General features: G+C 55.9%; 2 protein-coding genes across 2 annotated transcripts; both read left to right on the forward strand.

The window, feature by feature from the left end:
• Positions 1 to 3,259: 3,259 nt before the first annotated feature.
• Positions 3,260 to 14,668, forward strand: P4HB (prolyl 4-hydroxylase subunit beta). The gene is made up of 11 exons (XM_067547147.1): positions 3,260 to 3,463; positions 3,835 to 4,041; positions 5,554 to 5,687; positions 5,894 to 6,031; positions 9,824 to 9,928; positions 10,191 to 10,316; positions 10,711 to 10,911; positions 11,626 to 11,746; positions 11,997 to 12,178; positions 12,661 to 12,747; positions 13,603 to 14,668. The coding sequence occupies exons 1-11, from the start codon at positions 3,292 to 3,294 to the stop codon at positions 13,684 to 13,686; spliced, it is 1,557 nt and encodes a 518-aa protein (XP_067403248.1). The 5' UTR covers positions 3,260 to 3,291; the 3' UTR covers positions 13,687 to 14,668.
• A 2,690-nt stretch (positions 14,669 to 17,358) lies between these two features.
• PPP1R27 (protein phosphatase 1 regulatory subunit 27) lies at positions 17,359 to 20,267 on the forward strand. The gene is made up of 3 exons (XM_067547794.1): positions 17,359 to 17,853; positions 18,914 to 19,064; positions 19,476 to 20,267. The coding sequence occupies exons 1-3, from the start codon at positions 17,667 to 17,669 to the stop codon at positions 19,597 to 19,599; spliced, it is 462 nt and encodes a 153-aa protein (XP_067403895.1). The 5' UTR covers positions 17,359 to 17,666; the 3' UTR covers positions 19,600 to 20,267.
• The last annotated feature ends 2,764 nt before the right edge of the window (positions 20,268 to 23,031 follow it).

Below are 23,031 nucleotides of genomic sequence, written 5' to 3' on the forward strand. Positions count from 1 at the left end.
AGATTAGCCCACACTTGCCTTTTTTGGGATTGCTTATGCCCTTCCTCTGAAGGCTTTGGCAATGGCCACAGCATGGGACAGGGTACTGGACTAGATCGACCACAGGTCTGATCCAATAGGGCAGTCCCTGTATCCCTGCAGGACATTGCTCTGAAGAAGCTCCCACAGGCTAGAATTGGAGCTATCGGTGTAGTGCAGAGCTCATGTGACTAGAAATTCAGCTGTTGTTCATTGAGTGCTTGCTCATGTTGATTCCATGTTAGGTGTGTGCATGCCCTCGTGCATGGCTGTCAGAGATTTTTTGCCTTAGTGGTATCCGTAGGGCTGGTGCCCTCTGGAACCCCACACTCATGCAGTGGTATATGAAATGCCGCCAGCCCAGCACCCCCTCAGTTCCTTCTTTCTGCCTGTGACAGGTGTTGGAATGGCTTCATTCTTGCATTCACAAGTGCCTGATGGTTCTTTCACAGATAGTTGGTTAGTAAGTTAGAGATAGTGGTCCCATCAGGGATGTTCACCCAGGGACAGGGCATGTCCTGGTCCCCGGCTTCAAGCCGTGTTCTGTTTGTCATAAGACTTTCCTGCTTAATGACCCCCATGAAGTTGTTTACGGGAAACACACGTGGGATAAGTGCAAGATTTCCAAAGGCTTCAGGTCACAGACTAAGAAAGACAGGGACATTCGCCTGAAAACCCTGTTGATGGAGGGGGCACTCAGACTGGCCTCAGAACCCACACGCTTGGACTCGGTGCCGAGTGCTTCACAGCATGGAATGCCCCGCCAGCACCGAGCCCTTCTTGGCACCGTTCACCTTTGGTGCTGCCGAAGAAGCGGCAAAAGAAACAGCGCGATCAAAGCTGTTCCCTTGTGCCAAAGAGGGATAAGAAGGCGGGGTTGGACAAAGGACCCATTTTGGGCCAATCGCCTGCTCCAAAGCGGCTAGAGCCAGCCTCTCCTTCCAGGGCTGCAAGCCCTTTGAGGAAGCCACCCGACTCCTGGGAGCAAAGGGGACCCCTCCACCTAATGGTGCCCTCAATGCCGGAGGCCTTTCAAGCAGCCAGGGACTTGATGGGCCCCCCAGTGCCTCCCACTTCGCTGGCTTTATCCTCGACACCGGAGCAGGTAAAGGCACCCGTCTCCAGAGGTTAAACCCACCATGGGGCTGCCACAGTAGTCAGTCGACTGGCGCCATTTCTCATCTCAACATTGGTCCACAACACTTCCACCAAGATCTCCAGCGACATGATGAAGGTCTCCGTCATCTTCACCCTGGTCCCTGGCACCACGCTCCTGATCTCCGTCCCAGAGGAGAGACTCATATCTGCATATCGCCAGTCTTGGTCTCCCCGGTACTGGTCATCGCCCTCGTGGCACCAGTCACCAGTAGCATGGTGATGGTCGTCAGACGCCCAGCACCGATCCCTGGCACCACGCGGCCTGGCATCTCATTGCACGCTGCCATCTTGGCACCACTCCCCTCCAAAGTGGCACCACTTAGGGGAATCCCATTGTCGGTCACAATTTCCTCAGCACCACTCCCCAATTCAGCACTGCAACTGACAGAAGCCACCATTGGCTCCACCATGGTCCCCAAGGGAGGAACTGTCCTCCTCGGAGTCAGAGGGAAAGCCCAGTCACCAGCCTCAAAAACGCAAGTTGGCAGGCATACCACCATTCGGTGCCAGCCTGGCAGTGGGTGCTTGGCCTCAAGGACAATGGCCTGCCCAGTGGCCATACTGGAACCCAGGGGGGATCCCGATGGCACCAGGAGCCTACTTGCTCGTTTTCCACAGCTACGTCCAGAAAATGATCCGCAGCAGCGAGCGGCCCTGTGCGGGACCCAGACTTGGGATCTGAAACTGGCATCGAACTACAGGACCCAGAGGTAGAGACCGCTCCCTTGAAGAGGAGGAGGCTCCACTCCCTCTCCCTCTCCCAGCGTTACCATTGTTCTCCTCATCCCCAGCGAAGTGGTGGCCAGCTTGGCTTCCCCAATACCACCAGATGACTTTCGGGTCCACCAAGAACTCCTTAAAAGGATCATGTCCAACCTGGGATTGGAGACTGAGGAGCTCACAGAGCCTACGGCTGGCCTCTGCGACATCCTGGTGGCATGGCAAAAGTGCACTGCCAGTGCACGAGAGGGTGCCGAAGGGGGTCAAAGCCCTTTGGCTGACCACGTCCTCTCTGCCGCCAACGTCCAAAGGGCAAGAAGAAAGGTTATGTTCCAGCCCCGGGCTGTGAATACCTGGTCTCCCACCCACCCCGATCCCTGGTGACGGCTGCGGCATGGCGAATGCGTGGGACGGGCGCGATGGACACCTAAGGACAGGACGCTGTGCAGCTGGACTGGTGTGGACCAAAGGTTTATTTCAGGGCCAGTCTTCAGCTCCCAGCTCCAGCCCGCAGGTCGTGCTGGGAGATCCCGTCATGCCAGGGGACTGCCGCCACGGACAGCCGGCGGAGCCTGGAGGGCGGGACAGCGGCTAGAGCTGGGTCCGCGGCCCGCTGGATGGCGCTGGCGGGAGTGGGAGCCCCGGGGCGCGCGTCGCTACTTGGCCGGGCCTGGCCGGCGGCTCCCAGCCGCGCTCGCGGGCGGACGGACGGGCGGACGCGGGGGAGGGGAATCGTCTGATGTTTCTCTGCTCGAGTTTCCCGCTAGGCCCGGCCGCCGCCACACGTCATAACGGCTGCCAGGAAGCTCCGCCCCCGCTGCAAGCGCCCGCGGAGTCCCCCCCCCTGCCCCGGAAGAGGTTCTCTGCTCTTCCGGGTCAGAAGGCGGCACTCGCAGACAAGGCCCAGTCAGAATCCAACACGAACGAGTTCCCATGTCCGTCATGGCGCATGCGCAGCAACCGCCCTATGCTGCGGGGGCTGCCCAACTGCCACGTTCAAGAGAAGAGGGCGGGGGGAGGGTCTGATCGGGCCACCAATCAGAGTCGGCCGGCTGAGAGCCCGAGGCGGTAGCATAGCCCAATCGCAGGTGACAGAGCGGGCGAAGCGACCAATTACAGGATGCTGATAAAATGGAGGCCTGTAGCCATTCAGCGGTGGTAGGAAAGGGGCGTGGCGACCGGCTCAGCAAATAGAAAACGAGGATAGCCCCAGGCGCTCGGCTAAGCCAATGGGAGAGGCCGGAGAGGGCGACAGGCGCAGCCAGTCAGGGGCCGTGGCGGCGGGCAGTGGGGCGGGTTTATAAGCGAGAGGCGGGTGCGGTGCTTTCCTCCCGCCGCGGTCCCGCTCCGGCTCCAGCTCGCCGCCCGTGCCCGACCCGACCCGTCTCTGCCGCCATGAAGCTGCTGCGCGCGCTGCTGCTGCCGCTGTGCCTGGCGCTGCTCGGCCTCGTCCGGCCCGGCCGCGCGGAGGAGGCGGCGGCCGAGGAGGAGGACGGGGTGCTGGTGCTGCGCGCGGCCTCCTTCGAGCGGGCGCTGGCGGCCCACAGGCACCTGCTGGTGGAGTTCTGTGCGTGCGGGCGCCGGGCGGGCGGGCGGGCCGGTGTCTCCGGCGGGCGGGCGCCGGGCGGGGTCTGGCCACGGGGCCTTTCCTGCCGCCCTCTGCGGGCTCGCCTGGGGGCGCCGCTCCGAGCGGGCGGGGCTCGCCGGGCAGGCCGCGGGGCTGGCGGCTGCGCTGCGGCCCGAGCCCGGGCAGAGCCGGGAGACCCTGGGGCCGGTGGGCGCGCCGGGAGTCCCGGCTGCAGCCCGGGCAACGCGACCGGCCGCGCGTCCGGGGCCGCCTCCCTGGCTCGCGGCGTGCGAGCGGGACCCGGGGCCGTGGCCGGCTCGGCTCCGGGGCCGGGGCCTGGCAGCGGCTGACACCTGCCCCGTGTCTTGCAGATGCCCCGTGGTGCGGCCACTGCAAAGCGCTGGCCCCCGAGTACGCCAAGGCCGCAGCGCAGCTGAAGGCGGCTGGCTCCGAGATCAGGCTGGCCAAGGTGGATGCCACGGAAGAGTCCGAGCTGGCCCAGCAGTTCGGGGTGCGCGGCTACCCCACCATTAAATTCTTCAAAAACGGAGACAAATCGTCCCCCCGGGAGTACACAGGTGAGCTGTCAGGGCCTGCCCTGCTCGTGCCTGGGCTGCCCTTAGCAATCTTGAGATGCAGTAGGTCGGGTTTCATTTTGTTGTAAGCACTAGAGTCGAGAATGAAAACCCCGACCTGCTCCGTCTCCGGCCGTGCAGGGGGCAGGTGGGCTGAGCTGCTCTGCTCTGCTCTTGTTGGAGTACCTCGATCCGCTCTGCCTCTCTGACCAGTAGAGGCTGCAGTAAAGAGGTGCAGGTTCCATCCCAGTGGAACCAGCTGCTGTGTGCCTTCCTGTTGGGTATTAGTTGTGGCTGCCTCTCCAGAGTCCGGAGGGATGAGACTAACTAAACTACATGAATGTGTCCACAGCGTGCTCTGGTAGGCTACCAGAAGATGAGTAAGAGAAGTAGCTCACGTGTGTCTGGGGGCAGGGTGTGTTCTTGCTGGTGGAATAAACAGGCAGCCTTAGTGTCTGGTCACAAAGCAGGGCTGAAGTGAGGGGTTCTCTGGTGCAGAATTGTAGACTTCGTTGCCTAGTCATTCAGGGATTCTTCCACATAGTGAGGTGAGTTCTCCTTTGGTGTCACTCTGGGTGGGGGGGAAAATGTTAGAGGCTATGGGGTGTCCCCAAACTTGTTCAAGTTCCCAAAAACTTTAAATAAAAGATGAAGCCATAAACTCTACAGTGCTTGACCGCAGACATCCTAAAGTAGGTTTTTTCATCTGAGGGTGTGCATGTCTCATCCTGGCAAGAAGCAGAAATTGCCGAGCACATACTTAAGCAGTGCCTCCAAGCATAGTATCAACGTGTTTCCTTCATCTATGGACTCTAAGGTTTAGTGACAGGAAGAGTCTGACTAAAGCTCTGTTGGTAAGGGTTATGTAGTGATGCACAAGGCTGGAATTAAACTGCCTGAAGCAGTTGCTGAGAAGGCTACATGGAAAAGTCTGGCTTGGTGAGGGAATGTTTGATCAGCTTGATTAAAATAAAGGCTCAAAGGCTGTTGTAATTCACTGAAATGTAAACCATAACATATTTTGATTCTTTTGAGGGCAAAAACAGCTTGGGGTGCTAAGACACTGGATGAGAAACGCTGATATTTTTCTGTATCAAAATTCCGGAATCCTTCAGGAGGACTGCAGTGCTAATAACTCTGGCCAAAGTCTAAATGTGCTTGGGCCAGCCAAATGCCTGAAACAGTATGTTGTGAAAGGAGCGGATTCCAGAGAATCCGTGTACCTTGGTTGAGTGATCTGAGTGGCTACACAGAGTGCCTTGAACTTCACAGCACCTCCTGGTGGCTCCAGTGTTTTGCTTGCTCCAGGAATCAGCTCTGAGGGAGGGTGAGAAGAAAAATAGAGAAAATGGTGGTTGGTGGCCCAGAAGATTGGGGATGGGGAGTGAGTGGACCCATTGTTCCTCACACCCCAGATCAGGAGTTCTGTAGTTTCCATAGTCAGAGACCATATGCTCATGTGTTGGCCTGTAAAAGTAAGGATGAACACTGAATTTTTTCATCTTTTTGATGTAGCTGGCAGAGAAGCTGATGATATTGTAAACTGGCTGAAGAAACGCACTGGTCCAGCTGCCACAACCCTGGCAGATGCTGCAGCAGCTGAAGCACTAGTGGATTCCAGTGAAGTCTCGGTGATGGGGCTCTTCAAGGTAGGGTTTGGGTTTAGATCCGAGAAGGACTCACTGTGCATGTCTGCTGCTGCTTTTCTGCCTGCTGCAGCTCTGGCAGAAATCGAGCACAGCCGTTGCCAATGTTCCCTGTCCTGCCTTTCTTAGTGTTCAGTATTTGCTGAACGTTTGGACACATCAAATGGAAGTGCGGTGTGTCAAACACTTTTTTTTTTCTTCTCTCCCAGGATGTGGAGTCAGAGGCTGCCAAGCAATTCTTGCTGGCAGCTGAGTCCGTTGATGACATTCCTTTTGGGATCTCTTCCAGCAGTGACATCTTCTCCAAATACCAGCTCACCAAAGACGGGGTTGTCCTCTTTAAGAAGGTGAGGAGTGGTTCAAAGAACACATCCACTCTTAATCTGAATTTCTCTACCTATTCATGTGCCAGGTGACAATCAAGATGAGTTTAAGACTTCACTGAAATACTTTAGTTGACTTGGATCATATAACAGCTGTCGATAGAGTAAGGTTCAGTCTTTCCCTGTATAGTTAATATCCCTGTTCGTGGCTCTGTCACAGCAATTGGGAGGAAAAACTTTTTAAAAATTTGAAAGTATCGTTACACTGCAGACTCAGGAGGACTCAGGGTGGGTGTAAAACCTGAAACTAATTTTAAACTGTTTAGACTTCAGTTTTGAAGTGTAGTGCCCCTGTGCAGCAGGGGACAGCATGTCAATCATCTGGACAGGGAGTCTTAGTGATGTGTTCCTGGAACGCACTGGACAGGAGCCCTCCTTAACCTTTAGCCTCTCTTTCTTGTGTCCGATCTGGGACTGCCATGACCCAGTGTTCAGTGTGATTTCAAGTATTTATGGAGTTCGCTACTGTTACTTGCTTCTGCCTCCTATTAAATTACCAAAAACTGTAGTAACATTATAACAGCATCCAGGTTCCTACTGTCATGCCTCACTTCCCATGCCATGACATTCTCAGCTTGCTCTTGTTTTAGCTAACGCAGTCTTTAATGGACGCATCCTTGACTTCCACTAGTGGGTTTAGCTGTCTGACATGTTTGACATGCCTGTTAGCTGGGGGCAGGTTTAGCCACCTACGGGCTACAGCAGGGTTTATAAGGAGTGGTTTGCAAGTTCAGCTGACTGGCTTAGTGCACAGAGCCTCTGTCACAAAGGGGTCATGGTTTTGGCAAGCTCTGCAGAATTGGAAGGCATAAACTGACTGCCTCCAGCCAATTAAAATAGCTTGTTACCCTTCAGCCCACATGGGGAGTAGGGGTGGAGAGATCAGAAGCTGAAGCTCCTTGGGAGAAGAACTGGTGTTGCCACTGCATCCATGACATGCAGTGAGAGGCAGGGCAGAAAGCTGCGCTGGGATAATTCAGTTTGAACAGGCTGTATTTTCATCCACTGTTCTTCCTGTAACAGGCTCTGAAGCTGTAGTTACAGTCAGACCGTGGCTCCTGAAGCTGTTTCACTTAAACCAGGATCCGCAGTCTAGGGGCTCAGATTAAAATTGTTGAGGATGCAGCACCTCTCTGTGGAAAGGGACTAGCTATTCCAGTGGCTTTCTTTTAAATCTTGTAGGATCCCCATGGGGTTTTCTCTGAGGCTATTCCAGTTGTGCCCTACTCTAGGGGCTGCTGCTTTCTCTGCATGCCATGAGGGTGTCTCATTTGGTGGCTGGCTCTGTGGTTGCTGACTGGTTGAAATACCTGTCTGTAGAGGATTTTTTACAGCTTCTCTGATCCGAATCAGGAAGGAAGCCCTGAGCTCAAGTGAGCAGGGCCATCTGAGAGAAGCACTTGTTCCTGTCACCACTCCCTGTTGCCCCTGTTTATAAACCCAGTCGTGTTGTCTGTAGGGGAAGTGCTGTAGCTTCAGGTGCTGCAGGAACAAAGGCATTTACTCCTGTTTGATTTGTTCCTTGTGTGCGAACTCTTACCGAGCATCTCTTGAATTACCTCTGCTCCTCCCTGACTCCCCCGGCTCTGTGAGCACTGTAGTCTGCGTTTGAGTTCGGACAAATCTGACTAGCAGTTGTTCAAGGAGCCGAATTTTCAGTGGCAGTTTGTCTTGCATTGGTTCCCAAGAGCTTTGTCTCCTTACACTGCTATTCCTCTGGCAGATCAAGTGCTTTGCAAGTTCATCATGTGGGTGCACCAGAGACCCAGGTCATGAGACTTCCCTTCATCAGTTTAATTATTCAGTGAAGCCAGATAGGTGCCTGGAATCTTACTCTGACTGAACCTCCTGAAGGGGATCCAGGCTTGGCAGCTTCTACCATTTGAGTGTGTCAGTGGGGAAATGCCAACCTTCAGAGACGGATTGAGTTAGACACAGGAGTGCCAGTGGAAATGAGCCGACCAGTGCAGACGAAAGTGACTGGATGTCCTTCTGCTTCTGAACACTTCCTCCTTGATCCTGCATCAGTGCCATAATAGCTCTGTCAATCTACCCCATCTCCCTCAAACCAAGCATGAAAATAAGCAGTGACACTAAACAAGGGATAAATAAGGACCAGGCCACTGTCCTTTCAGCCAGTAGTTACACACATCCCTGGATTTTGGCTCTGATTGGTCTGGGTTGGAAAAAAGGCTTACCAGCTTGTCACTCTTCACCTACCTTGTGTGGCTTGTCTGGGTGTGAATGTTGGATTTTAAAGCAGCCTGTGGAAGATGTTAAGGAGCTGGACTAGTCCCCCCGTTAGAGCAGCATCCCGCTTGCTTCCAATCTGAAACACCAGGGATCTCTTGTTCGACAGTTAAGAGTTCCTCTCCAGTCCTGTCTTTCTGTAGTGCTGGGTTAATTCATTCTGCCAGCTTGCTGCTGCACCAGTGAGTCTCCTGCATCCCCTGCCCTGGGGCTGTTGTGTGTCCAGCAGATAGTATTCGAGATGATGGTGAATCCCTTGACCTTTGCTTGCACATCCTGTTTTTTAACCTTGATGCTCCTCTGCTATTCCCCTTTTCAGGCTGCTGGGGAAGGTTCTGCGAATAAGGACAAGAATAGGGGGTGTTCTAATGGGAATTGGCACCTGTGCTGCAGCTTCTAACAATAGAGGGTGATACATCTCCAGAGGGTTGAGTAAACTACTATTTATTAGTAGCTGCACAGTGGGCTCTGCTGCCTCAGACTCCAGCTCCTTTGTAATAGCTCGGTCTGTTGCTAATATCCATGTGCTTAGTGGTGACACTGTTGTACAGGGTGCAGCCCAGGCCCGATCACTGACTCAGGGATTTGCCACAGCTTCTCCCTGCTCTAACACTTCCTAGCATGTTGTGAAGCAGCAGTTAAATTAGAAGCCCCCTCAAAGGCATGCCTTGCAAATCCTTTCTAGTCCTGCAGAGTAGTGCCAAGAGCTGGTTTCAGTGTTTCCCTGTTGCTGCTCAATTTTGCTTCAGGTCTCACCTGCCAGTAGAATGAGAGCTTTGTTCCGATTACATCATGGATTAAATGTGAGCATTTTGTCTGTCTTGCAGTGGTAGCTGGAAATTGCTCCCTCACCAGTAAGTGGCAGAACCACAAAGTTGGGCTGGCCTCTCCCAGGCCTTGGTTCTTTATTGGGATGTTTCTGTATGAAGCTGGTTACTTGGAATGTGCCATATTTGCTGATCTCCCCAGTGGCATACCATGGGGCTCCGACATGCAGGGGCCAATATTTACATTTGCGCTATGGGGGGGTCCTGTGGGCCCATTTCCTGTTCTCCCTCACTCCCCCCTGCTGTGGGGAAAGCGGAGAGCAGGAAATAGGCCCACAGATGTGATGTCCCCCGCATGGGGTGCTGCCACCAACAGGGGTTTGTGCAAATAAAAGTATGAGGGGGCTACCTGGTTGGGGAGTGAGTGCATGACGGGCTCTGCCCTGAAGCCCTGCCTTTGGCTACCTGGACACTGTGCAGCTGGGCCCCCCCGCTCCCCCGCAGCTCCCTCCTTGTGCCCAGCATGCAGGCAGAGGGGTCGAGTCAGCACAGCCACCAGGGATGTCAGCGGGATGCAGCTCCTCTGAGGAGGGCCTGGCCAGCGCCCCCCTCCCTGAGCGGCACCCGCCCCTGCCCCATTGGTAGGTCACTGGATCTCCCTGAATAACAAGGCAATACGTTTATCTGTGCACAGAGGCATTAACTTTAATCCTTAAGAAAATAACTTTTGTCTCCCCAGTTTGATGAAGGTCGAAACAACTTTGAAGGTGATATTACAAAAGACAACTTGCTGAACTTCATCAAGTCTAACCAGTTGCCTCTGGTCATTGAGTTCACTGAACAGGTATGGCCTTCCAGTCAGCTCTTTTGCCTCACCCGCATGTTCTGAGTTCACAATCCCATGGGACAGGAAGCTGTGCTGCTCTTTCCTGCTGGCCTGGATGATGCAGGAGGCGCAAGAGGTAGCCAGGGATAAGCTTGCTCCTGCGAGGGGCACTTGTGTTCTTGGTGACTCCCTTGGCACTGTCAAGGCAGAAAAGCCCATGGGCCCTGACACTGGGATTATTCCTCTTCCTAATGTGGCATTTATCTTGCATTCCTCCCAGACTGCTCCTAAGATCTTCGGAGGCGAGATCAAGACTCACATCCTGCTGTTCCTGCCAAAGAGTGTTGCTGACTATCAGGAGAAACTAGACAACTTCAAGACAGCAGCTGGGAACTTCAAAGGAAAGGTGAGAGGAGCTGGAGAAGGGCAGTCACTCCTAGCCCCCCCCCGAACATTGAATAGCACCGACTTCCTACGTCTCCCTCGATCTCCTTCCTTCTGTGGCTGCATGTCCCAGTAGCCAGGTGCCTTAGTCACTTGCTGCTCTGCAGACCGTGCATGAGGTTAGAGTGGCAGCTTGACTTCTTTGGTTTTGTCCTTCTGACTGGTGCGAAGCAGCCCTCTAATGTAGCTTGTGGCACGCGCTACTGCGGCCCCAGTATTTACACTAGAATAAAGTGGCTACAGACTGCCGGGGGTGGGAAGCCAGCTGTCTAATTGAGTAAGTGACTTTATAGCAGAGCCCCTACCCTAGGGATGCACGCATGTCTTTAATATCTCCATTCGCCTTTCCTCCAAAGATCCTGTTCATCTTCATAGACAGTGACCATGCTGACAACCAGAGGATCCTGGAGTTCTTTGGCCTAAAGAAGGAGGAGTGCCCAGCTGTGCGCCTCATCACTCTGGAGGAAGAAATGACCAAATACAAACCGGACTCGGATGAACTGACAGCAGAGAAGATCAAGGAGTTCTGTGACCAGTTCTTGGAGGGCAAAGTCAAGGTAATGCTGCTCTTTGGACGCTGCCATCAGCTGAGACGTGGGGGTGATCCCTGCTGCAGCAGTTTGTGGAACTTTGTACAGGTCATATGGGACGAGTCCTTTCCAATTCGCTTTGCAGCATGTTTAAGGGCAGAGTATCTAGTGAGCCTCGTGCTGAGCCAGTGGGGCATGGTGCCAGCACATCAATAACTGTCTAATGTGCTGATAAAGTAACCACAGTAAAGCAGGGGGTTGCTCTGTCTGCATGTCACGTGACCTGGTGCTGCGTATACAGCTGCTGCTCCTGTTTTCTCACAAGCAAAGGATTTGTAACCTCTTGGTCCTGTTGGGAATCTCCCGTTTCCATCTGAGGATGGAGGCAGCTCTGCGTAGCCTCGCCCAGCAGTGATTGCGAATGGAACTCTGTTCCAGTGTCCCGTGGGAATGACTTGCTCAGTAAGTCACACTGAGAAGTGAACAAACCTGCTCTCTGCAGAGCTGCACTGCAGCCTTTCCCGTGCAGGGCACCAGCCGTTCAGACATGTCCAGCTTAGTGGGCGGGGGACTCCTCCATGAGAGGAGAAGGAAGTGACTGATTCATCTGACGGCTTATAGCCCAGGGTGGAGCAGCTCCCAATCTGGGAGCAGTGGGGTTTTCCTGGGGGCCTGGCTTGGCCTGCACATCCCCCACTACTATCTGCATGCTGGTTCTCAGTCCCTGTTCTCCGATTCCAGCCCCACCTGATGAGCCAAGATTTGCCTGATGACTGGGACAAGCAGCCTGTCCAAGTGCTGGTTGGGAAGAACTTTGAAGACGTTGCTTTTGATGAGACCAAGAATGTCTTTGTGGAGTTCTGTGAGTATTTTGAGCAGACTGAGTAACATGTTGCGGGAAAGCAGCCCTATTGTGGTTCCTCCCCACATACCACCCCCTGCCCCCTTCTTACAGGAGCTGGATGGCCTGGAAGAGGAACACATGAGCTGGAAGGAGAGATTCCCCTTTACTGCAGGGCTTGGACTGGGCTGGCAAGCATCATGTGTGGAGCTCAGCCTTCCCCTTGTCTGCTGGGTGGCCTCCAAGCTTCATGCTGGCTTTTAATTCCCAGATGCTCCCTGGTGTGGTCACTGCAAGCAACTGGCTCCAATCTGGGACAAACTGGGAGAGACTTACAAGGACCATGAGAACATTGTCATTGCCAAGATGGACTCCACAGCCAACGAAGTGGAGGCAGTGAAAATCCAGAGTTTTCCCACACTCAAGTTCTTTCCCTCAGGCCCTGGAAAAAACGTAAGCAGGATGCTGAATTCCAGGGAATTGTGTGGCTCATTGCTTGCTGGGGAACACTAGAAATGTAGAGTCTCGCTTTCTGCTCTCTGGTGCCTGGGACTGTCGAGCCCTGTGGGAGATGGGCTTTGAGTCTTAGAAAGGTTGGTTTGGCACCTTCAGAATGGCTTTTGTGGGCCTTTGGGGATGGGCTGAGTTGTGCGGGGTGAGGGACCCAGCGAGGGGGTCACTGGTGCTGTGCTAGGCGAGGCTGGGGAAGTGCAGCAGAGGACGGTGCTCATCTGCGGGCTGTCTTTTTTTTTTTTTTTTTTTTTTTCTCCCAGCAATCTCAGCGGTCTAGTGGCTGAGCTGCTCCTTTGTCTCATGGGTGAAGGGGAATTTTAAATTTCCTCTTGCTTGGCATTTTTCAAAACTGCAGTTCAGAAAGAGAATTCGTCCCCCCCAGCGGTTTCAGTTAACCAGCACTTCTGGCTTTGCTCTTGCAGGTCATAGACTACAACGGGGAGAGGACGCTAGAAGGCTTCCAAAAGTTCCTGGAAAGTGGAGGCCAGGATGGCGCTGGGGAGGAAGAGGTGAGTGGAGCCTTGCTCTGCAGGACGGGCTAGCAGCAGATCTGGATGGGCCTGGTGACACTAGACAAACGCTTGTGGTGGGATCCAGGGTGACCTCAGGCCTTTCTGCAAAGCAGGAAGTCCTGCTGGCCTCTGCAGTCTGATGGGCTGCTGCTGTCCAGCCACTGTGGGACGCAGCACTCACGATAGGCGTGTACGCCTGAATGGCGGCTGAGCTGTTCATCTGCGTAAGCCCTGTCTTTCCCGTGCCTGCTCACCACAGGGAGCCTGCTTGAATGGCCAAGGCTAGTGCTTGGTTTAAGACTTCCTCTTCTCCATAGAAACCCTCCTCTGCCTTGGCCCACTGCCAGTGGCTCTAGACCAGTGTGAGATTGCTGCCACTGCTCGTAGGCCCACCATGGTGGCAGGACAGGATAGCCCATTGCCAGGTGCCAGTGCCCTTCCTGCCACATCAACGGGCTCAGGTTCTGAAGGAAGTGATGCTTGGCTCTTGTACCTGTCAGTGGACACTTCATTCAGTCCCTCCTATCCAATACAGGGTCCCTTGAGCAGTCTGTCCTGCTTATGCAGTGTGGTGATTTGCCCCTGAATAAATGGGGATAGGGCTAGTGTCCACTGTTAGCTAAGGGCTGACTTTTCTGTGACTCCGGGATTTGTTTTTTCTTTAACACTGATCTCCTCCAGTGAGTTCCTGACCACCCAGAGTAATCTGAGCGCTGCCATTAACATAGGATAGGAGATGGTGTGTCAGCAGCCTCATTGCTGAGCCTAAATCTGCCTGGGTGCCAGGGTCCTGTCTGTGCTGTGCCAGACCTGAACCAGCTGCTGTTGACACAACTTTGTATTCAAACACAGGATCTGGAGGACCTGGAGGCTGACGAGACAGATCTTGAGGAGGGTGATGAAGAGGACCAGAAGATCCACAAGGATGAACTGTAAAGAGGAGACTCAAATCTGCATATCCCAAAAAGCAGACACTACACTGGCTGCCCTGTCACGTGGCCTAGCGAGTCCAGAAACCCATTAAGATTTAAACTAGAAGGAGTGTTGGCTGGAAATGCAGGGATTGGCTTAAAGTAACACTTCAACCGAACTTGTCTGTACACTTGACTTCTCTTCTCCCTTCTCAGCTTTGCAAAGGGATCTGTCGCTAGGTAGCTGGCCCAGCCACCTGGGCCTCATTTTTTTTGTGATGTACTTTTTTGTACATGGTTTTTGTTCCAAGTGTTCTCTTCTGGCTAGAAGTGGGCTGTGAAGTTGCAGCATGAGTCTTATTGCCTCACTTCAGAGCTCACCAGCAATGCCTCCTAGGACCACTTAGTTTTCTCTTCTAAATCTAAAGGCCATAGCTACTCTCCACCCAGCAGGCTCCGAATCCTTGTCTCCACTGTTCTTCCCTGGAATTGCATCCTTCGGTGGGGGGAACCACTACCCTGACTTCAGGGATCCCAGTGGAAGGGCAGGGGGCAGATGCTTCCCCTTGAACACATTGTTCCACAGCTGAATGTCTCGCTTGCCTTGTGCTTTGAAAGATAATGGAGCTGACTGTGCCCTGGGTCCGGAGGGGTGGGACATTGCGAGCACTGGCTGGGGCAGGCTCTGGGGAAGGAAGACCCAACTGCTGACTCAACTGTGTAGACAGGACCTAGTGGCATTGCCACCATCTCCCTGATCAAACAAGGTTTCTGTTTCTCAATCACTTTCTGTGCATCTGTTGTGAATGGGTTTCCCAGGCAAATGGTGGCAAGGGGCCTGCTGGAATGCAGCAAACAGGACACTTCTGATTACGGGGTTGTAGGGAGGGTACGTGGGAACAGGGGGGTGCTGGGAAGGTCTGAGTGGAATCAGGCTTGTTCGAAGCATCCCACCACAATGTTGGAGCTGAACTTGTTGGCCAAATAAAGTTGAGATTTTAATACTAGCCGGTGTCTGCCTCTAAATGTCAAACCCAGAGTTCATCTTTAACGCGGCCATGGCCTGAGTCCAAGCTGGAATTCTGGGGGAGGTCTGATGGGGGTGGGTAGATGCCAGGAACTCCTGATGATCTTAGATTAAAATCCTTTAACCGCATTTCCTTATCTGCCTTCCACTTCCCACATCAGTGTTAGAGCCTGGCCCTGGCCGGGGCAGTACGCTGAATGAGGGGCATGACCACCAATAGAAGTGGTGGCTGAGTTCAGTGACAGTGGCAGTGAGTCAAATCATTATTAAACAGATCACTACAATAAACTTCTTGCCTTCAGCTTCCAGCCAAAGGTTGTGATGGGCTTAGACCCAAGCATAAGCTTGACCGAACAGCTCAGGGCCTTAGCCCCTTGCAGACCAGTTGTGGGGCAGTATCTCATTCGTGGAGGCCACAGTCTGCATTATCCTCCACGAGTTAATCCAAGGAACCTGCATTCAGAGAACTCGGCGCAGTTTGTAGCGATGCTGCTGAGGCTCACAGGATCCCATTGAGCCTCCCTGCTAGTGCCAAGCTGGCTACCTAGAGCGGAAACTCTTTGTAAACAAATATTCTCTACGGTCACAAGGGGAGGAGGGGAACTCCACCTCCAGCTGTCTCCTGCCCTTCAGAGGGGTGGGGGACAGCTGCTGCCTCCAGCAACTAGGGGCCTGAGGATAGAGCCTCAGCCTGTGTTTCAGTGATAACTTCCTCCCTAGCGGGGCTTCACCTGGCAGGAGGTGACCTGGTTGGCCTCAGTCAGCTCCAGGTACACAGGCCTTCACCAAGCAACAGCCAGCACAATTAGTGATAAGTAGGGGTCAGCGGGTCCCTCGGGGTGCAGGTCCCTCCATCTGAGCTACAGGGCATTCTACGGGCAGTTTGCATGGTGCTTGGCTGGTTGGGAGCCAGGTGGAGATGGACTTCTGTCTCCAAGACCTTTTTTTTTTTTTTTATGTTTAAGAGCATGTGAAAGTGCTACAACTTGTGAGTGTGAGAGAGAGAGAGCGAGAGAGCAGGGAAAGCCTAGGGACCCCCTATGCTGCCATGGCCACTGGGGCTCCATGCTGCAAAAAGCAGCAGCTTGTACAAAGGGAACCCTAGGGAGTCCCAGCGTACTCTGTTAGCCCACGGTTTGCTATGCACCATCTGTGCCTAGAGGAAAGCTGTTCATGGAGATCTTTCCCTTTGTGGCAGCAGCTGCTTTGCACATTCCGGCAGGGAGGGAGGTTTAAGATGGTTACTTTGGTGGGAGGCTTTTTGGCCAGTTACCAACTCCAGAAAATCAGTTTTGCAGGGAGCTACATGGCCTGAGCTGCTTGCTCCTGGGTTTATCTGACCCAGACAAGGCTGAGCCTCTAGCGGCTGCACGCTGACAGGAGCTCAGAGAAGGGAGGGCTGGACTGTGCCAAGGAGGCTGAGGGGAGGTGGAGTGTGGGGGCAGGGAGTGGGGGCATGGTGGAATGTGCAGGAGGGGGCAGCTCCGCAAGCAGAAAAGGCCACGTGTGAGCTGCAGAAAGTGAATCCTGGGCTACTCTAAGGTACTGGCTTAGCAGCTTAGAACAGGTCCAGCTGTATGAGCTGCTCCCTCCTCCTCTGGTTTCTGAGGGAATCACTCCTAAGCCTGAGTCCCTGCCCCAAAGCGCCTACAAGACACGTGAGGATGGGAGTCAGTGCGGCAGAGTGGGCAGGAGACGAAGGGTAGTAAATAGGTGGTGTGCGATTCCCATCTGAGCACTAGCACTGGTGACAATTCCCTGCCTGCTCAGCCAGTGCCAGCACGTGTTCAGAGGAGCTGCTGCAGGGCTGCCTGGCAACTCCCCCAAGGGGCAACACACAGTTTTTGTCGGCTGTTGTGGCGTGAGGTTTTGCCTTTGGCTGCGGCTCCCCAGCCCAGGTGGGGGAGGCTGGCCCGGGGCCTGTGCACTGATCTCACAGAGCTGGAACAGACCTGAAGGGTTTCAGCATGTCTCAAGCAATCAGCTCTGCAATGGACGGGGAGCCTGGGCGGGGACTGGTGGAGTAGGTGTTGTTGGAAGCGCGCTGCTGTCTAGTCACCATACCTGAGCTGTGAGGCTCCTCCCCCAGCGAGCGCCACTGCTACAGCTTCTGCTTCCAGTAGCACCAACCAAAGCCAATGCTCCTGCCTGCTGCAGGGCTCCGCCTGGGATCTGTGCTAGGGAGGCTCTGGCCCAAACAACTGCAGCAGGGTGGGGAGGGGATGGCTGGGCAGAGCCAGCCCGTGTGACTGGGGATTTGTCCCAGGTGCAGGAGAGTGAATTACCTCAGCACTAACCTGACATCTGTGGCTGGGACACAGCTCTGTTCTGCTCCTCTGCAGGCTGGCTGCCCAGGCCTGCTACCTTTGCTCTTGCTCAGTGAATTTCTGAAATTGCTGCAGGCACAGCGGGTTTGGGCGTCTCCGAGGCCAGGTCCATGGGCTGCCCATGCACAAGCACGAGAAGGCTTGACCCTGCAGATGGGCAGATTAACCAGGAGGCTGTAAGATGAGCTGCTAACTCGTGCCCAAAAGTGGGAGGCTGGAGGGCAGGGCGGCTCAGTTACAAAACCGCATGGCAAATAGCATGAGGTGGGTGTCCCCAAAATAGCCAGCGGGCGGCTCTATAACGGGAGCTGCCCCGGGAGCCCGTCAGTGCTGAGCAGGGAGTCTGTGAGCTGTAGGCATAGCGCTGGCACCGGCGGCTGGGCGAGCACGTGCTGCCGGACTGGGGACACTGGTGGCGTCCGCTCCGCTCTAGAGGGCGGGTGGCTCGGCCGCCGCACCAGCACTTGGGACGCGAGGCCGCTCCGAACTAGAGGCTCTTTGAGCTCCGCAAAGGGGGAGAGGAGAGAGCAGCGCGCGGCCCGTCAGTGGTGAGGCCGTGCTGCCTCCTGCACCTGTTCGCCCAGGCTGTCGCAGCCTCGCCGCCCCGCTGCCCTTGTGCCGTCTCACCAGCGTCCCAAGGGGCCGAGCAGCATGAAGTGCTACGGCCCAGCCGCGCTGCCCCAGTACCGCAGGTGCGCGCAGAGCCGGAAGCCCACCCGGACGGTGCGCTTCCCCAACGACGTCGTCTTCCAGGACCACATCCGGCAGGGGGACCTGGAGCAGGTGGGCAGGTTTATCCGCGCTAGGAAGGTCACCTTGGACACCATCTGCCTCTCGGGTGAGTGACAGCTGCAGTGCTGGCAGCGCGCCTGGGGGTCCTGGGGTGGTGAACGTGCCCCCCAGGGGTCGGGCCAGGCCAGGGCTTTAGACTTTCGCCAGCGTGTAGATGCCGTCACCTAATGCCCTCCTGCTGGGGGGGCTCGTTCGCCCGCCCGCCCCCTCTGACTCGCAGCAATGGGTGTTTCAGGCCTTGCGGGAGGCACTAGCCGGGCACCAGATACTGTGTCAGGGAGGGGCTTTGCACAGACCACGCACGCCTACTCCAAAGCACTAATGACCAGACCGCCAGGGAGGGGCCAGGCAATGGAGAGGCCAAAGACGTAGCATGAGCTAGTGGCCAGAACACTGGGGCGGGAGCCAGGACGCCTGGGTTCTCTTCCCAGCTCTGCTGCTGACTCACTGCATGACTTGCTGCGGGCGTGTGGCCTGTGGCAGGGCTGGGGCTGGGGCTGGGCTGATGAATGAGTCGGTGCGTGACTGTCTGTGTCGTTGTGACATGGTCACGCCTCGTGGCGCTGCCTCGGCCTCTCCTGTCATAAAAGGCCCCAGAGACCCAACGAAAATAGCCCTGGCGTGTGCAGCAGGCGCCCTCCCAGCCACGCAGATTACTTCAGCCCTGCTTCCAAAAGGAGCACCTCCCCCCCCACCCCCGAGGGCTGTCTCCTGACCTGCCCGTCAGAAGCCTGGAGGAGACTGGATTGCAGGCTTTGATGGCAAAGCTCTGGGGCAGGGTTGACAGGGCCCCCACCAAGCCCCCCTCTCCCCATCCTCTGAGCCCTTCCTGCTTGGCTCAGGGAGCAGGAGGGGGCGCGGCAGAGCCTGAGACAAGCAAGGAGCCATTTACCCCATTCAGGGGGGAATATGATCTGGTGCCAACTCCTTTTGGGGAGTAGGAAGGGGCTGGGTGTTTCCCCTCCCTGCCCTCCACTGTCTGCTCCCGAAGCCCCCTGCTTCGTGTCCCAGGATCCAAGGGGGCAGTGGCCCGGCTGCAGTGAGGACAGGTCCCTCTCCCTCCCCATGGCCAGGGCGGTCACAGCCCTTCGTACGCCCCTCTCTAGGCATGGCAGCCCTCCATGAAGCCGTGCTGTCCGGGAACCTCGCCTGTGTCAAGCTGCTGGTGCACTATGGCGCTGACATCCACCAGAAGGACGAGAAAGGCTGGACCCCGCTGCACATGGCCTGCAGCGACGGGCACACCGACATAGCCAGGTCAGCAGCGACCCGCCACCACTGTGCCTGGATTAGCCCTGCCAACAGATACCTACCTGACCATGCCAGCCTGGGGCTGGGGGGGCAGGGTGTGCAGGTGTGGGGCTCCGTGGGGGGGCAGGGTGTGCAGGTGTGGGGCTCCGTGGGGGGGTAGGGTGTGCTGGCGTGGGACTGGAGGGGGAGGGCCATGGGGCTAGGGGGCGGCCGCCTGCCCCACACCCTGTGTATCTTGTAGGTGCCAGGCCCTGGTGTTTTCTGCTAAGAGGCCCTGCAGCCTGCAGGAAATGGTGCTGTCTGCAGGAGGCTGGGTGGGCTGCACGGCATCGCGCCCATGCCAGCTCTGCCCTGCAAGGCTGCAGTGTCCACCCGCCAGCGCAGCCCCCTCACGGCCCCTCACGCTGTCTCCTGCAGGTACCTCGTCTCCTTAGGGGCCAGGCTGGATGTCACCAATGACGCTGGGGAGAATCCGGCTGACCTCATCGACGCTGACTACAAGGACCTGATGGAGCTCTTTAAAGCAGCCAGGATGGACTGAGGCGTCTCTCGCTGGCGTGGGGCGTGGCGGAGCGGGCGCTGTGCAGCTGGCAGTCCCAGGGCCTGCTGCTGAGCCAGGGCAGGTGTGAGGGCTGGGAAAAGCGGCTAGTTTTGCTGTTACTGGCGTGTCTGTGCGCCTCGCTAGCTAGAGCGTTTGCCCAAGAACTGCACCGACGGGCTGCGTGAGCCCCGGGTGGCTGGGGCTGCCTTGTAGAGAGACAGAGCCTCTCCACTGCGCGCAGCGCCTCTGCAGAGGCCAGTGACGCTCTAGCTAAAACTGGCCTGGCCTAACGAGCAGTGGCTGGCATGCGTTGGGTCCGGCTGGCACTGGCATGTGGACAGGGCAGCAGCAGGTGGCTGGGCTGGCTCTGCTGTTAGAGAGCCCAGCTAGCGCTGACGGGTGCGAGTGACACTGGTGCATTGGAAGCACTAACGCTGTCTCCTTGAGTTGCAGCTACTCAGAATAACCCTCACCCTTCCAGGGGCAGCCAGAGGCAGCGACCCCGGCTTTCCATGTGGCGTGTAATGCTGCAGTATTCGATACAGTGTCCTGCTGTCCCAGCCCTTTGCATTGAGCTCAGGCTAGATTCTAGATTCGCTTTTCTGCTATTATTTGTTTTTTGTTACTTTGAAAATACTTTTTACTTTTTCACTAAATGAATTTCCAGAGAGCCTGGTTCTCCGCCGCTTGTCGTCTTGGTTTTGCACATGTGTAGGTGCAAACCCTTCCTGGCTAGCAGCACAGCTGTCCCAGGATCACCTCTCCCAACCTGCCTCGTGATCCCCAATAGGCAGACGCAGCTGTGTCATGGGAGCCCCATGCTCAATGAAAAGCAAGATCCAAGACTCAACAAACTCACTGCAGCTGTCAAGGAGACGTAGACTGTCTGACCTGTGAAGCCAGAACTTGGCAACAAGCCCCAGTCATGTCCAGGTTCTTCTGCCTAGGCCGTTTCCCCCTCATTGGCAGACACTGCCCACCTAGCCAGGGCTTGATGAGGAGGGGTTCCTCTAAGCTGCTCTGGTGAGCGTGGGTATAACACAGCCGCACTCCAACACGTCCCCATGTCCTGACCCCTTCCAGCTGCTCCGTGACCCCTAAGCACCCGTACGAGTCACACAGAGCTGCCAAAGGTGGGCGATGCATTTACCAAACAACCGAAAGCCCTGGGACACCCCCCCTCAGCAAAGGGCTAGCAGGGCAGGGGCAGGAGGGTTCCAGCAGGTCAGCCATGCGCATGTGGCTCTGGCATGGGCACTGCTGGGTGGCTCCATTCATTTAAACAATACAATTGTTATTCCGTGAGCGGGAGAAGGCTGAGCTGGGACTGAGTGAGGCAAGCATGGCTTGGCATAGAGCAGTGCAGCCAGTGAACAGAGTCTGGTCAGCTGGTGGGGGGGCTGAGGGAGGGGCCCTTGACGGGGGCATGGTTAAGCCAGCTTGAGCAGGGGTTAAAACAGCCAGCTCCTAGGCGGGCAGAGGAGCTGCACAGGAGGGCATTCTGCCAGGGCCCACTCGCCAGCAGAGAGCCTGGGGCAGGGGCAGGAGACTGCAGGAGTCAACGACAATCGAACAAGTAGAAGGTGCCACAAAAAAGCCCCCTAGAAAAGAAACACGAGGGGGGAGGGGAATACACCTCACACACTGAGGCCAGTAACGACCCCATAACTAGCTGACAACCACCAAAACCTGCTGGAGTGAAACTAATCCAGGCAGAAGTCCAGCAGCGGGGGGGTGCCCTGGCTGGTGTATTGCACTGAATGCAGCACGTAGGCGGGGTGGGGGTGCATGTGGTGCAAGCCGCGCGTGGCCCTGAGCCTCAGGCCGGGCTCTTCTTGAGGCCAGAGGAGCTAAGGGAGACAGAGAGGTACATGGGCCACACTAGAGCAGTCCCAGCCCGTCTGACAGGCTCAGGGAAGGAGAACATCAAGCTGGAGCAGAAGGAAACAAGCCCGTTGTTGGAACCCTCCTTCCAGCTGCTGTCGGGCTGTCCTGTCACACTGAGGAGCCCCGTCCTGAGATGGGCACCCCAGTCCCGAGGAAGCACAAGGGAATAGCAACAGGGGCTGGACTGATTAGAAATATGGTAAACTGCCTGCTGGGCGTGATGGTTGCAGGTCTCATAGGACATTGCGCCAGGTATGTGCAGCGCTGGGGAGGCGCCAGAGGTCATGGTACACGCAGGTACCAATGATGAAAGGGAGGTGGGAGGTCCTAGAGGCCCAATGTAGGCTGCTAGGTAAGACATTAAAGTCCAAGCCCTCCCTGGTAACGGGCGCGGAAATGCTTCCAGTTCCAGCTACAGAAACACAGGCAGAACTGGAGAGTGTCAATGGCTGGGTGAGCTGATGGTGTTCCAGGAGGGTTCTAGGTGCGTTAAGAATGGGCGGGTGTTGTGGGACAGAAGGAGTACAGGAAGAACGGGCTCTAGCTACCCCAAAATGGAACCAGGCTGCTGGCATGTAAAAGTAAAAAAGTTGCAGAGGATTTTTTCAAGTGAAGCTGGGGGAACGCTGACGGGCAGCGGAGCACATGGTTCAGGCGGAGCCATCCCTGAGATATGAAGTTATTAAAGAGGGCAGGAACGCTAGATCCTAGTGAGGCAGATAGGAAAGAAGTTGATAAAGTACAGGTAGGAGCTAGTGAGGAAGTCAAATGTAAAAGAGCCCTATTTAAATACAACACATGAAGGCAAGCAACTGAATATCGACCAGATGGAGAAGTGCTTACATACAAATGCTAGAAGTCCAAATCCTAGAATGCCGGGCATTAAATGAGGATCTTGATATACAGGCAACTTGGTGGAATGAAGACAGTCAATGGGACGTAGTAATACCAGGGTACAAAATATGTAGGAATAACTGAGTGGATCATGCTGGTGTGGGAGAAGCCTTATAGATGGAAAAAAGCAGAGCCAAATAAAGCTACACACGCGGCAGCAATTCCCAGCGTGCAACACACGGCACCGGTGCCTGTGACCTGCTCTGGGAGATGAACACACGAAGCAGTCACTAATAAGCTACACACGCGGCAGCATGGGCCGTGTGAACACGCAGGACACCACGGCAGCAGGTGTGAACACACGGCCCTGGAGCAGCTTGCTACACGCGGCACCGGGGAACCTGCTGGCGGGGCGCTGCGGAGGCCAGGCCGATAGCGGGGTCCAGAGAAGGACTGGCTCCGCTCCAGGGGGACGGATGCACCCTGGGCTGCTAGCCAGGATGGGCCCGGCCGAGCGAACCTCCGACCGCCGGACACGGGCTGGCGAGGGACGGACCCAGTCGGTGCCGGGTCCGCTCGCTCCCCTGCGGCACCGGCGCTGCCGGAGGACAGGACCGGGCTGGCGGGGCACGGCTCCGACCCGCTGCGGCCAGGCTGCTGCCGGGGCTGGGCTGGGGGCGGGGCGGGGCGGACCGGACCGGCGGGGGGAGG

Source organism: Emydura macquarii, unplaced genomic scaffold, assembly GCF_026122565.2.
Source record: "Emydura macquarii macquarii isolate MOO-44397 ecotype Brisbane River unplaced genomic scaffold, CSIRO-AGI_Emac_v2 contig_1230, whole genome shotgun sequence".
NCBI classification, from domain to species: domain Eukaryota; kingdom Metazoa; phylum Chordata; order Testudines; family Chelidae; genus Emydura; species Emydura macquarii.

What these genes read in the sequence shown, in the direction of transcription:
- P4HB (XM_067547147.1), top strand. Translation starts at nt 3,292, where the DNA reads ATGAAGCTGCTGCGCGCGCTGCTGCTGCCGCTGTGCCTGGCGCTGCTC. An exon ending in CTGGGAACTTCAAAGGAAAG is followed by an intron (nt 10,317 to 10,710) that starts GTGAGAGGAGCT and finishes TTTCCTCCAAAG; the next exon opens with ATCCTGTTCATCTTCATAGA. An exon ending in TCTTGGAGGGCAAAGTCAAG is followed by an intron (nt 10,912 to 11,625) that starts GTAATGCTGCTC and finishes CTCCGATTCCAG; the next exon opens with CCCCACCTGATGAGCCAAGA.
- PPP1R27 (XM_067547794.1), top strand. Translation starts at nt 17,667, where the DNA reads ATGAAGTGCTACGGCCCAGCCGCGCTGCCCCAGTACCGCAGGTGCGCG. An exon ending in GGACACCATCTGCCTCTCGG is followed by an intron (nt 17,854 to 18,913) that starts GTGAGTGACAGC and finishes GCCCCTCTCTAG; the next exon opens with GCATGGCAGCCCTCCATGAA. An exon ending in GGGCACACCGACATAGCCAG is followed by an intron (nt 19,065 to 19,475) that starts GTCAGCAGCGAC and finishes TGTCTCCTGCAG; the next exon opens with GTACCTCGTCTCCTTAGGGG.